This window comes from Suricata suricatta, chromosome 5 (assembly GCF_006229205.1).
Source record: "Suricata suricatta isolate VVHF042 chromosome 5, meerkat_22Aug2017_6uvM2_HiC, whole genome shotgun sequence".
NCBI lineage: Eukaryota > Metazoa > Chordata > Mammalia > Carnivora > Herpestidae > Suricata > Suricata suricatta.
Window position 1 is genome coordinate 150,516,471 of NC_043704.1, and position 12,107 is coordinate 150,528,577.

The following is a 12,107-nucleotide window of genomic DNA, read 5'->3' on the forward strand; positions in this document are numbered from 1 at the left end:
GGCGCCTGGGTGGCTCAGTGGGTTACGCCTCTGACTTCGGCACAGGTCATGATCTCACGTTCATGGGTTCGAGCCCCACGTCGAGCTCTGTGCAGACAGCTCAGAGCCTGAAGCCTGCTTCCGATTGTTTCTCCTTCTAGTATCTTGTTGAGAATTTTTGCATCTATGCTCACCAGGGAAATTGGTCTGTAGTTCTCCTTTTTTAGAGGGGTCTTTGTCTGGTTTTGGAATCAAGGTAATGCTGGCCTTGCAGAATGAGTTTGGAAGTGTTCCTACCATTTCTATTTTTGGAACAGATTCAAAAGAATAGGTGTTAACTGTTCTTTAAATGTTTGGTAGAATTCCCCTGGAAAGCCATCTGGTCCTGGACTCTTGTTGGGAGATTTTTGATTTACTAATTCAATTTCTTTACTGGCTATAGATATGTTGAAAGTTTCTATTTTCCTGTTTCAGTTTTGATAGTTTATATGTTTCTAGGAATTTGTCCATTTCTCCCAGATTGCCCAACTTACTGGCATATAATTGCTTATTATATTCTCTATTGTTTGTATTTCTGCAGAATTGGTTGTGATCTCTCCTCTTTCATTCATGGTTTTGGTTATGTTGGTCCTTTCCTTTTTCTTGTTGATCAATCTGGCTAGGGGGTTACCAATTTTGTTAATTCTTTCAAAGAACCAGCTCCTGGTTTCACTTATCTGTTGTATTGTTTTTTTGCTTTTGACAGCACTGATTTCTGCTCTAATATTTGTTATTTCCCTTCTTCTGCTGGTTTGGGGCTTTATTTGCTGTTCTTTTCCCAGCTCTTTGAGGCATAAGGTTAGGTTGTGTATTTGAGACATTTCTTCCCTTCTTTAGGAAGTCCTCGATGGCTCTATACTTCCAACTATGACAGCCTTTGCTATATCCCAGAGGTTTGGGGCTGTCGTGTTTTCATTTTCATTGGCTTCCAGGTGCTTTTTAACTTCCTCTTTAAGTTCTTGGTTAACCCATTCATTATTTAGTAGGATGTACTTTAATCTCCAAGTATTCATTGTCTTTCCAAACTTTTTCTTGTGGTTGATTTCAAATTTCATATTGTTGTGGTCTGGAAATATGTAAGGAATGATCTTGATCTTTTTGTACTTGTGGAGCGCTGATTTGTGTCTCACCCAGGAGGTGATCTATTTTGGAGGATGGTCCATGTGCACTCAAGAGAAATGTGTATTTTGCTGCTAAATGAAATGTTCTGAATATATCTGTTAAGTCCATCTGTTCAGCGTGTCATTCAAAGCCATCGTTTTCTTGCTGAGTCTCTGCTTCAGGGATCTGTGCACTGCTGTTAAGTGGGGTGTGACGTCCCCTACTATGATGGTTTTTTTATCCATGAGTTTCTTGATGTTTGTGATGAACTGATTGATATATTTGGGCTATTCCACATTGGGGGCATAATATTTACAAATGTTACACCTCCTTAGTTTACAAATAAAGGGTAATAGAACCCTTAATTATGAAATAATGCCCTTGTTCATCTCTTGTTACAGTGTTTATTTTAAAGCCTTTTTAAATGTTTGTTTATTTTTTAGAGAGGCAGAGCATGAGTCAGGAAGGAGCACAGAGAGGGGGAGATGGAATCTGAAGCAGGCTCCAGGCCCTGAGCTGTCAGCACAGCCTGATGGGGGGCCCGAAGGAGGGCTCAAACTCATGAACCATGAGATTATGACCAGAGCCAAAGTTGGACACTTCACCAGCTGAGACAGCCAGGCTCCCCACCTTGTTACAGCGTTTATTTTAAAATCTCGTTTGTCTGGGGTACCTTTAACTTGTTACTCACGTCTACTAAGCAACATAATTGCACTAAGCAACACAACTGCATTAGAACGTGTATTCACCGGGGGGTGATGCAGGGACTTACGTAACGACTTTCCGGGATACAACTTTGCCTGGGGGTAACCAGGGATCATCTTTTCATCTCTGGCTCTAAGATTTTCAAGTTCATGTTTGATAATGAATTGACATTCTGCCATTGTAAGGAAGTCATCATTGTCATCTAAATGAAGACAAAAAATTTCCAATTACTTACTCATAATGGCCAATATAAAATTAAGAATATTCAAATGACCTGGGATTAGAGAAATGATATAAATAATAAATAACATAAGGAGTAAGCAGAGTATAAAACTGCTAAATTAAATAGAACATAAAGCACCTTTTTATAAGAATAAAAATAGTGTTTTGCCTTCACATAATACACTCCTTCAATCATTGTACAATGGCTCCCCGTCATCCGCGGTTCTGCTTTCTGCAGTTACTCACCTGCATCAGTCATAGTCCAGAGGTGAAGAGCCTCCTTCCGACCTCCTGTCGGAAGGTCAGTGCAGTGGTAGCCTAATACCATGTTGCAATGCCTAGGTCATTCACCTCACATCCCCTCATTAGGCAGGCGTTTCATCATCTCACATTGTGACAAGAAGACTAGTGCATACAGTAACATAAGATACTTTGAGAGAGACCACATTTGCATAATTTTATTAGTCAATTATGATCACGGTTCTATTTTATTATTGCTGTAGTTGATCTCTTACTATGTCTAGCTTATAAATTGAGCTTTATCATAGGTATGTGCATATAGGAAAAAACAGAGCCTATACTGTCTGCTATCAGGTATTCACTGAGAGTCTTGAAATGTAACCCCCACAGCTAAGGGGCGGGGGGGGCTACAGTACTAGTTTTACATAACACGGTACAAATATCCAAATGGCAGACACTTGCTTGATCTCGTTTAATACCAACGAGCAGGATTCTACCACTGTCCTAACTAGGGGAACTAAAGTTTGCCTATATGACAAATTCTCCTCCTCCGACTCTCCAGCCCAGGCTGTTCGCCTCTGGAGTTGAACATTCCTCCCATAAATGAAGGAGAAGACAGTCTGATAAGAAAAGAGTGTTGTTTTTTGACAAGTGAATCCTTCTAAACAAGATGAATTTTTACCATTATCATTTATGCTGATAAAGCATAAAGATATAAAAGTTTGAAGAAGCCTAATCAAATCTTCCAAGTCCAAAAAGCCCTGGAGGGGACCACTTTATTCTGAAGCCAAATTCCCACTCTGACGTCACAGTCACCTGGCTTTCTCAGTTCTTTCCAGAAACCATTCTCTTCTGGAACCCACTAGGACGCCAGCACAGAACCAGGCACCCTACCAGGAGACGGCAATTCTGTAACGCTGAATGACTACTGCATTTCTCATTATAACATTTATCTGTATCGAGCTAGTGAATATACACCGTTCTAAGAATTAGAATATCCAAACGGAAGTAAGGTACATGTGTCACCCTAATTTGTGTTCATCTATTCCAGGAATCACAGAGTAAGCTCCAGGGGGAGTATTTTAGTGCAACACTGCTGCACCCAGTCATTTTTTATGGTCTCAGGCAGCTTTTGCTTTCCAAGGTTAGTGCTGAATAACTGCAAGAGAACACACAGTCCACACAGCCAAAAATATTAACTATTTGGCCCTTTACTGAAAACGCTTGTTGACCCCTGATCTACTGATCAAAAAGTTATTTTTGTGATAAAACGATTCTGACAGAAACAATCTTGGGACTCACCATCAAAATCTTTGAAGTTATGGCGGGTTCCGTACGTGAAGGCTCTCATAGTGTTGTCATTACACTCCTTCACCAGACCCACTGCCTCCGCCCCCAGTAACAACGTCATCTTGGAGGCACTGACAAGATACAAGTTCTGATTTTCTAGTGTTTCTTTCTCATATTTATTTAACAATGGTCTAAACAGCAGCTGGGCACCTTCAAAAACAAAAGATAAGCGCCATCTTAAAAAAATTTCAAGAACGAAAACATTCTAAGGAAGTACTGTTTCTAGTTTGGTATAAGGAAAATGTATTAACAATTCAAATCTATCTTCCAAATAGGTAAGATTTACACATAAGTCAACCTTCTTCAGAAAATGCCTTCTAGCTTCCCATGTTTCTGCTAAGTCTGATCCTTATATATATATGTTATTATTATATATGTGACCTATTTTCTTTTTTTATTGAAGTTTGTGGTATCTTCTCCATTTCCAGGTTCCAGAACTTTCCAATGATATGCCTTTTCATTTACAGTGCTGAGCACTAGGTGGGCCCTTTCCAACTGAAAAAGCAGGCCATCAACCTTGAGTTTTCCTTGGATGATTTCTTCTTCTCCTTTTCTTCTTCTAGAACTCCTTTTATTCAGATGTGTACCTCTTGGACTAGTCCTAACTTCCTTATTTTTTCTGTCAAATTTTCCAGTTCTGTACCTTTTTGCTCTATCATCTGGTAGGTTTTATCAAAATCACCTTCTTACTCTTTTACTGAGTTTTTAATCTTTTCTTTCATACTCGTACTTATTAGAAGCTTTTTTTCCTAAATGAAGATTTAACAGCATCCAACTCTTGATTTATAGGATGTCCTACCATCTCATGACTCAGAGTTGAGTTTTTAATTTTCTCTTGGTTTTCTTCTTCTGCAATTTGCTGTTTTTGTCTGTTTGTTTAGTTTAGCTTTCTCTTTCATGTTCGGGACTTTTTCTCAGATATTTGGTGATCTTTTATCGTATGTGCATGTTTAAGAAAGGGGTTCTACGAGGGTCTGGTGAACTTCTGAAGGCTTAGATGGAGCTCCTTAAAGACGGCCTTTCATGCACAGTCATCTGGCCAGGTCATTTTCCATGGGCAACTCTCTGATTTCTGCGCCTTGGGTTATTCTATCTTTGGTTCAGAGTCCTCAAGAAAGATTATTCAATCTGCTTCCTAGATGATTGAATCTAGCTAACATTCTGGATACTAAATGAAGTATGCGATTGGGAGTGTGGAGGACAGGGGTAACAATACTCAGTTATTATTTTTAGTACAGAATCTCTATTTTCAACTGTGCATAAAGCCCTCATGCCAAAATCCAAGCGTCTGACCCTCTGCCAAGAATAATTCACAATCTTCTGCTGTAATCGAACACAGAAAGGATCGGGGGATCTAACTATTTCATAGATGGATCTCAGTCAATTCTTTTTTCTCTTTCTTGGTCCCACTTACTGCCACCTCCAGGGTCTCTAGATCACTAATCCCAAAGTCTTCAGAGGTACTCTGCAGCACAAACCAAACTGCACCTCAACTCGTACCCCTGCCAGCTCCAGCTCTGGCTTCTTCAAATCCCAAACGTTATTTACTATTTGTCCACCTGTTTTCTAGCTTCCAAAATGGTGCTACTGTTATAATCTTCCCTTTCTTCGTCAAACTGGACTTTTATCTTTTTAAAAAAAATCCTTTTATTGTCATTTCAATAAGAGTTTAAAAAAGAGTAAAAGTAAACATGAGTGTTAAACCTACTACCTTTACCTGAAAGATCAGAATACTTTTTTTTTGGAATGTTCTTTCTGGATTTCCCAACAGGAGAAAGATGCCCACCGCTTCCCCATTTTTGTGTGTCTTCACTGAAGCTACACAGTGAACAGACGACCGGGGATACACGGAGTCCCTCACTCTTAGGCACCACGAATGCTCTTCCATCACAGGAATTTTAAAGAAGGGACTCCAGGGGAGCCTGGGTGGCTCAGTCAGTTAAGCGGCTGACTTTGGCTCAGGTCATGATTTCATGGTTCATGGGTTCAAGCTCCGTGTCAGGCTCTGTGCTGACAGCTCAAAGCCTAGACCCTGCTTCAGATTCTGTGTCTCCCTCTCTATCTACCCCTCCCCATCTCACACTCTGACACTCTCTCTCTCTCTCTCTCTCTCTCTCTGTCTCTCTGTCTCTTTCTCTCTCACAAAAATAAACAAACATTGGAAGGAAGGAAGGAAAGGACAGGACTCCAATCCAGTGAAACACCTCAGCTTTGGGGCGCCTGGGTGGCTCAGTCGGTTAAGTGGCTGACTTCGGCTCAGGTTACAATCTCACAGTTTGCAGGTTTGAGCCCCACATCAGGCTCTGTGCTGACAGCTCAGAGCCTGGAGCCTACTTCGAATTCTGAGTCTCCCTCTCTCTCTGACCCTCCCCCACTCCTGCTGTTTCTCTCTGTCTCAATAATAAATAAAACATTAAAAAAAGTTTTTTAAAGAAAAGAAACATCTCAGATTTTAGTAAGCAAGTACTCCTGTTTTCAAGTTTTCTTTTGGTTTGGGTGTTTCAAAAAATTAAAAATTCCACTCTGATTCTAAGTTTTGCATTTCAGTTTACAGTCAAAATCTTTAAAAGAAAAAAAAGTCTAAGTTGTATTCAGTGTTTAGAGACACGGTGAAGTTTTTGGTATTATTCTGTACAGTTTCGTGAAGCATTTGCCCTCCGCTCTCTCCCCCAGATCTAGAGCCCCTTTGCCCTTCGGGAGAGGGCTAAGCTTTGGCTTCTATAAAGCCATCCCTTCCCACGCTGAAAAGCATCCCCAAGGGTCGCGTCTTCCCTCCCTCTCCTCTTCCAGCTGGTTCACGGCATCCGCTCTGAAGCGTCCTGCGCTGCTTTGGAACCGCGCTCTCGTGAGGGGTTTGTTCTTGCTGTTGTTCTGTTACTTCAATTTCCAGCGATCCATGATCGATCTCCTTACACGGACGGGAAAGTCTTTTCAGGCAGCGACCATATTAATCTCTCTTAGCGTCACACCTGACACACAAAGCACTCAGTACAAACCTGTCCGCTCATCTGACAAACACTGACCTACTCCACACCAGGCAGTGTACTAGGCATGGCATTCACAGTAGTGAACAAAATCACACCTGTGCTACTTACGGTCTAATGCTGACTTACGATAAATAATAAAGAGAAAAGAAATGGACATTAACTTTAGGAATGAATCAATGAGGGGCGCCTGGGTGGTTCAGATGGCTGAATGTAGACTTTGGCTCAGGTCATGGTCTTACAGTTTGTGAGTTAGAGCCCCATGTTGAGCTCTGTGCTGACAGGCTGGAGCCTGGAGCCTGCTCCAGATTCTGTGCCTCCCTCTCTCTCTGCCCCTCCTCTGCTTGCCCTCTGTCTCTTTCTCCCTCAAAATAAATAATTATTAAAACAAATTTATTTTAAAGAAATATAACAATAAAAAACTGTAAAACATTTGAAAACACATTTTTAGTGTTTTAGTTTAGTGACTAAGTCTGAATAATATTTGTTTTACTTGCCTCCATCTTCCTTTTTAGAGGTAATTTTGTTTTTCAGCCATTCTTTGGTTTCTTCTTTGACATCCGGAGCAAGTTCTAGGACTACCAAAGGCGTGAAGGAACTCTCACAAGTATCCAAAGCTGATAAGGCCACTTTCATCTTTTATAAATGTGCTGAAATTAAAATAAAATAAAAAGCACATGGGTTATAATGGAAAAATGAAATATATGGAAATATATAAACATATATTTGTACTTTCTCTTAACTACACCTAATTCTGGCTTCCAAGAAAAAGGACAATTTCTCATGAACCAGATGGGTTACCTGAAAGGCTCAGTCCATGGTTCAAAGCACACGTGTGAGCCAGGCCCGTACAAAGTCAGGGGGAGCATCATCGTTTTCCGTAAGCAGCTCTGAGCACAGCAGGGAGGAAGGGAGGGCAGTCAGGTGAGGGAAGGACAAGAAGTATGAAACATGCGGTCACACAGGAAGAGTCAGGAAGTATTTATAAGGGATGTGACACCTGAACAGGGTTTAAAAGAATGAATAGGAGTTTGCCAGCAAGACTTGAAGAGCATTCTAAGTAGAAGAAACAGCATTCCTGTATAAAATAATGATGAAAAACAGCCGAGAGGATCAGAGAACTACAAGTGACTAGGTCTGGCTACCACACTGCTTACGTGTGTAGCGGTGGTGGGGTGCAAAGATGGGGATGAGCAGGTATCTGCCCAGGGACCACAATCACAAAGGAACTTGGTTTTGTCAAATAAACAATGGGAGGCATCAGCTGAATAAGAGTAGGAAAGTAACTCAGTCCAAGTTCATGTTTAGGTATGGAGTTGAAGTCCCCGGTATCAGCTTCCCTTCCTAGTTTCTCTTTCTCAAAAATATCATCTTTATCTCCATTTCCAAGCTTGAAAAATACTCTGGTCAACCTGCATACCCACCAATGGCATCAGTCACTAAGGCCTAACGGCCTCCCTCTAAAATGTTTCTCATGGGAATCTCTCTCACCCAGTGATTTGCAGCAGAGACAATTTCCAGACTTTCAACTTACTTATTCTAACTTTGTACTTGATGTGAGTTTTAATGACTCAAGAGTACAAAGTGCAAATCAATTCTTGGGAACAATCGCAAAAGGAGTGACCAACACCACAGAACAGGCTTCCATTCTTTGGGGTGAATTATGATCTTGCAACAAGCAAATCAAACAGACCTACGTTACCTGACTTAGACTGATAAGCTTCTGTCTTACTCTAACAGAGAGTAAGTTTGGGGGCCACGTAGGTATTATAAATCAATGCTGGATTCACATCATAGGACAAATGCTTCTGGAATACTATTGTAAAATACCAGCCAAATCCAAAGGGGGCATGCCAGGCTCTATGAAGGTAACCAGATCAAAACAGGACCCAGCACTCACCTCCTAACAGCTAATAATGTGGTCAGGAACTATACAGAATGAAAGAATGATAAAATTAGCAATTAGAGCTACAGGGACTCAGCACACTTAATGAGCAAAAGTTTTCAATCAAGAAAAAGGAAGAAGCAGCATGTTCTCTGGAGGGAAATAATGTGTGAAATCAATGATGCAAGAATGGACGGTATATAGAAAGAAGAGAAGGCCTGGCCAAACCAGAGCAGAGAGGCCACATTCTGTGAGCTGTGACCATTTGAGGAGAAGGAATGCTACAGTTCACATCTGCTCCAATGGCCAGAACGGAGTCACCGTTCATTTCTGAGCAGAGAATCAGCTACGTGTCGGAATGATACGAATCTTAATAGGTAAAGATTATGAGTGTTTTTCATCTATTCCTTCAGCTCTCCTGAACTTCTGAAATTTCTCAGGACAGAAAGTTGAGGAAAATGTTAAAATCCCAGTACACGACAGAGGCTTAACCACCACCATCTTTCACATGGAAACATCAAATACAACGAACATGTACGAGGGGCTTATTGGGAGCCATGCTGTGACAGAGCCTGAAGGAACAAAAGTACGCAAGGTTCCCATCTTGCTTTCGGGGAGCCCGCGGTCACAGCAGGTCAAGTGCGCATCACATCATTCTAACACACTGACAGGAGGCCTGCGCGCAGGAGCAGAACCGGGCGGGGCAGGGCCGCCTGAGGAGGTGGGATTCACCTCCTGGGAAGGGAGGCTGAGAACCGGGTAGCCTACCACTCGGGAAAGGTCCACGGATAACTGCGAGGTTGCTAACGTGGACTGTGGGAGGGAGGAAGTAAAGATCCATGCTGGAAAGGAACGGTCAGGTTAAGGGTGTAATCAAGAGTTCAGAAGGGCACATGTGGACGGGCATCGAAGTGTCTGGCATTTACGCATTGCCTCATGTCAGTAATAAAAGGCCCACCTGATTCATAATTACCAGGCCATAAAACAATCTTCCTGAGACACTAAATGCAGGTTTCAGTTCTAAACATGTATATGAACACCATCTAGAAATACATAAATAATATTTGCTCACTGACTTATTCTCATTTGAGATACTATATGCTGTTCAATACTCGAGACATTATCAAGATTTCTGATATATTACAGATAAAAGTGTCACCATCTCTGACATTCAAAGAGTTCCTACAAATCAACAAAAAACCAAAATCACAAGTCACAAAAGACATATAAGCAGCCAACAACTTTGAAAAGATGTTCAAACATACTAATAAAAGAAATAATAAATAATAAATATATAAAAATAATAATACAATGATAATAAAAGGAACCCTTTTCAGGTTTGCTGAAGTTGAAAGGTGGACAGAACCTAGTTCTGGAACAAATGTGGAAAATCGGGCACCTTCACACATAGCAGACAGCTGTTGTAATTTGATACCACCTTTCCAGAAAGCAGAGTGGCAGTATGAAAAATAATATTAAATACCCTTACCATTCAGCACAATGCCATTTCTAGGAATTTATGCCAAGGGGATAATAAAAGAGGATATATATATATACAGTGGACGTTCATTATAACTTTCTTTTTTTTTTTCTGGCGTTCATATTTATTTTGGGGCTTAGTTATGGCAAAGAAACAAAAACAAAACAACCTTCAACCTGAAGGCCCAACAAGAGGAGATCAGCTACATACATAAGTATTTATGTGTCACAAATACACAACAGAAACAATACTAGAATACAGACACAACTATACTAACGTGAACACTACATATTGTAAAAATGCAAAACAAGACCCCATTTACGGATATATACGATCCATACTGATATCAAAATGACAACAACACTAGCTACTTTGGAGCCTTTACATGCAAAGCACCAGGTTACTCAAAATTCTCACACCAACCCCGTGAAGAAGAAACTCTAAGGTTTTCATTTAGCCGATGAGAAAACTGAGGTCAAAGAGGTTAAGCAGTTTGTCCAATGTCACGCAGTGGTGAGCAGAAAAGCTGGGATTTAATAAACTCAGGCTTCCTGAGGCCAGAGCTCACACCCTTAATCACGTGTGGCTACACTCACATTTAAGTCTACACTGTGTGTGTTTTAATAAATATCCCATCAATGACTAGGCAGGTATATTCTCCAAACGGTCATGTCTAGGTAGTGGGAGTTAAGATGATTGTTATTTTCTTCTTTACATTTCTCTTTTTGATTTGAATTTTAATAACCAAGGGGTTTTTTTCCTTCTAATTAGAAAAAATGGCTTTTACAGTTGTAAAACAGTATATAAGTCCCACATTTTGAACAGCAAGTGTAAAATGTACCCATTAAATAAGGCTAAATGATAGTTTTTAAAACTATATAAAACATGATAATTTGCTTTTAGTCCCCAAATTAAAACCATACCAACTTCGTAAAAAAGAAGTTGTCTGACTTTAAAAATTGTTTTGAGTAAGGTTCACTAACAATGAAAAGCCTTCCCTCCAACAGTATATACAATGAAAGGGCTCCGTATGTAGGCACATCCCCTACTATCCAGGAGGAGGTGGCCAAAAAACACCAGAGGAGCTGGACAATGACAGCCTGTTAGAGCGAAAGGAGCCTTGGGGTGTCATTTAGTCCTGTGACCTCACTGGGTCTTGTTCGCAAGGTCCGAAATCACACGACCAGCATAGCAGATACAGCACTGAAATCCGGTGCTCGTTGAATGATACCACGCAGTATGAAAAAAGATCTTTTTTTTTTCCTTTTTGTGAACTTAAATCACATCAGTTTTACAGTCTTGTCATTAGAAGTAACACTGGCCTGGCCACACTGAGCAGCCGCATGCGTCAGCTCCCTACAAGTCTCACAGACTCCCACCAGTGCCCGAGGTGCTGGGACTCTGCTCTGAACCAGGCCAGGAGGGAAAAGACTGGCAGTGGAGGCTTGTTAGTGGAGCCTGGGAAGCCTTGATCCCTTTCGGGCTCCGGTACATAAAACGCTCTCGAGGTTTTGACACTGTTGGTGACAGTCCTTGAAGGTCCGCTCTGCTCTGTTCATGCTTGGTTGCAGCTCTTCTATACTTCGGGCCATTGGGCCACCATGGACTTACAGGCCTGGTGACCCAAGATGCCCCTCTCCCGCCATGCCACCCCTGCTGTGCTTTCTTCCTGTCCCTGTAACCCACCGAGGGGCACTTGTTTCTCAGGGACTTTCTGTCTCTCTACAGGAACATCTCTGGGATGCCCTCTCCTTGGGGGATTCCTGCCCCTGTGTTCTGCACGCAGCAGGGTGCAGCTAAGGAGGACTCCACTTTGTAATTCGCTGGCCAGGGGAATCCAGGCCAGTGCTAAACCCACTTCTCCCCCTGGCGGGCCCAATGGCATGAAGAGCAAGTCTAAGGCAGGAAAAACAAGAAGCCTGTGCGGAGTTCTGCAATCTGCTTTTACCAGGGTCTTATTAACAGGAGCGTGGTCTGCCACTGCCATGCACATGACTCTTACCTGGGACCAAAGTACCAGATGGGGATGCATGAGGGCTTTAAGTGTGGGTACAGAAGAGACTGGTGGTCCCAGTTGGGGCCAATCTAAAAAACAATGATTCAATGTATGTAGCCTTTTTGG

At 41.6% G+C, this 12,107-nt stretch overlaps 1 protein-coding gene across 1 annotated transcript in view; it reads right to left on the minus strand.

Annotated features, from left to right (window-relative positions):
* The window catches only part of LOC115291293 (anoctamin-10), a 41,717-nt gene that overhangs the window by 27,631 nt on the left and 1,979 nt on the right, over window positions 1-12,107 (minus strand). Inside the window, exons 2-4 of the mRNA XM_029938781.1 lie at window positions 7,118-7,270; window positions 3,589-3,786; window positions 1,892-2,026 (exon numbers count right to left, since the gene is read on the minus strand). Of these exons, the coding sequence (XP_029794641.1) occupies window positions 1,892-2,026; window positions 3,589-3,786; window positions 7,118-7,256 (472 nt within the window). The 5' untranslated portion in view covers window positions 7,257-7,270. The remainder of the gene's footprint in view (window positions 1-1,891; window positions 2,027-3,588; window positions 3,787-7,117; window positions 7,271-12,107) is intronic.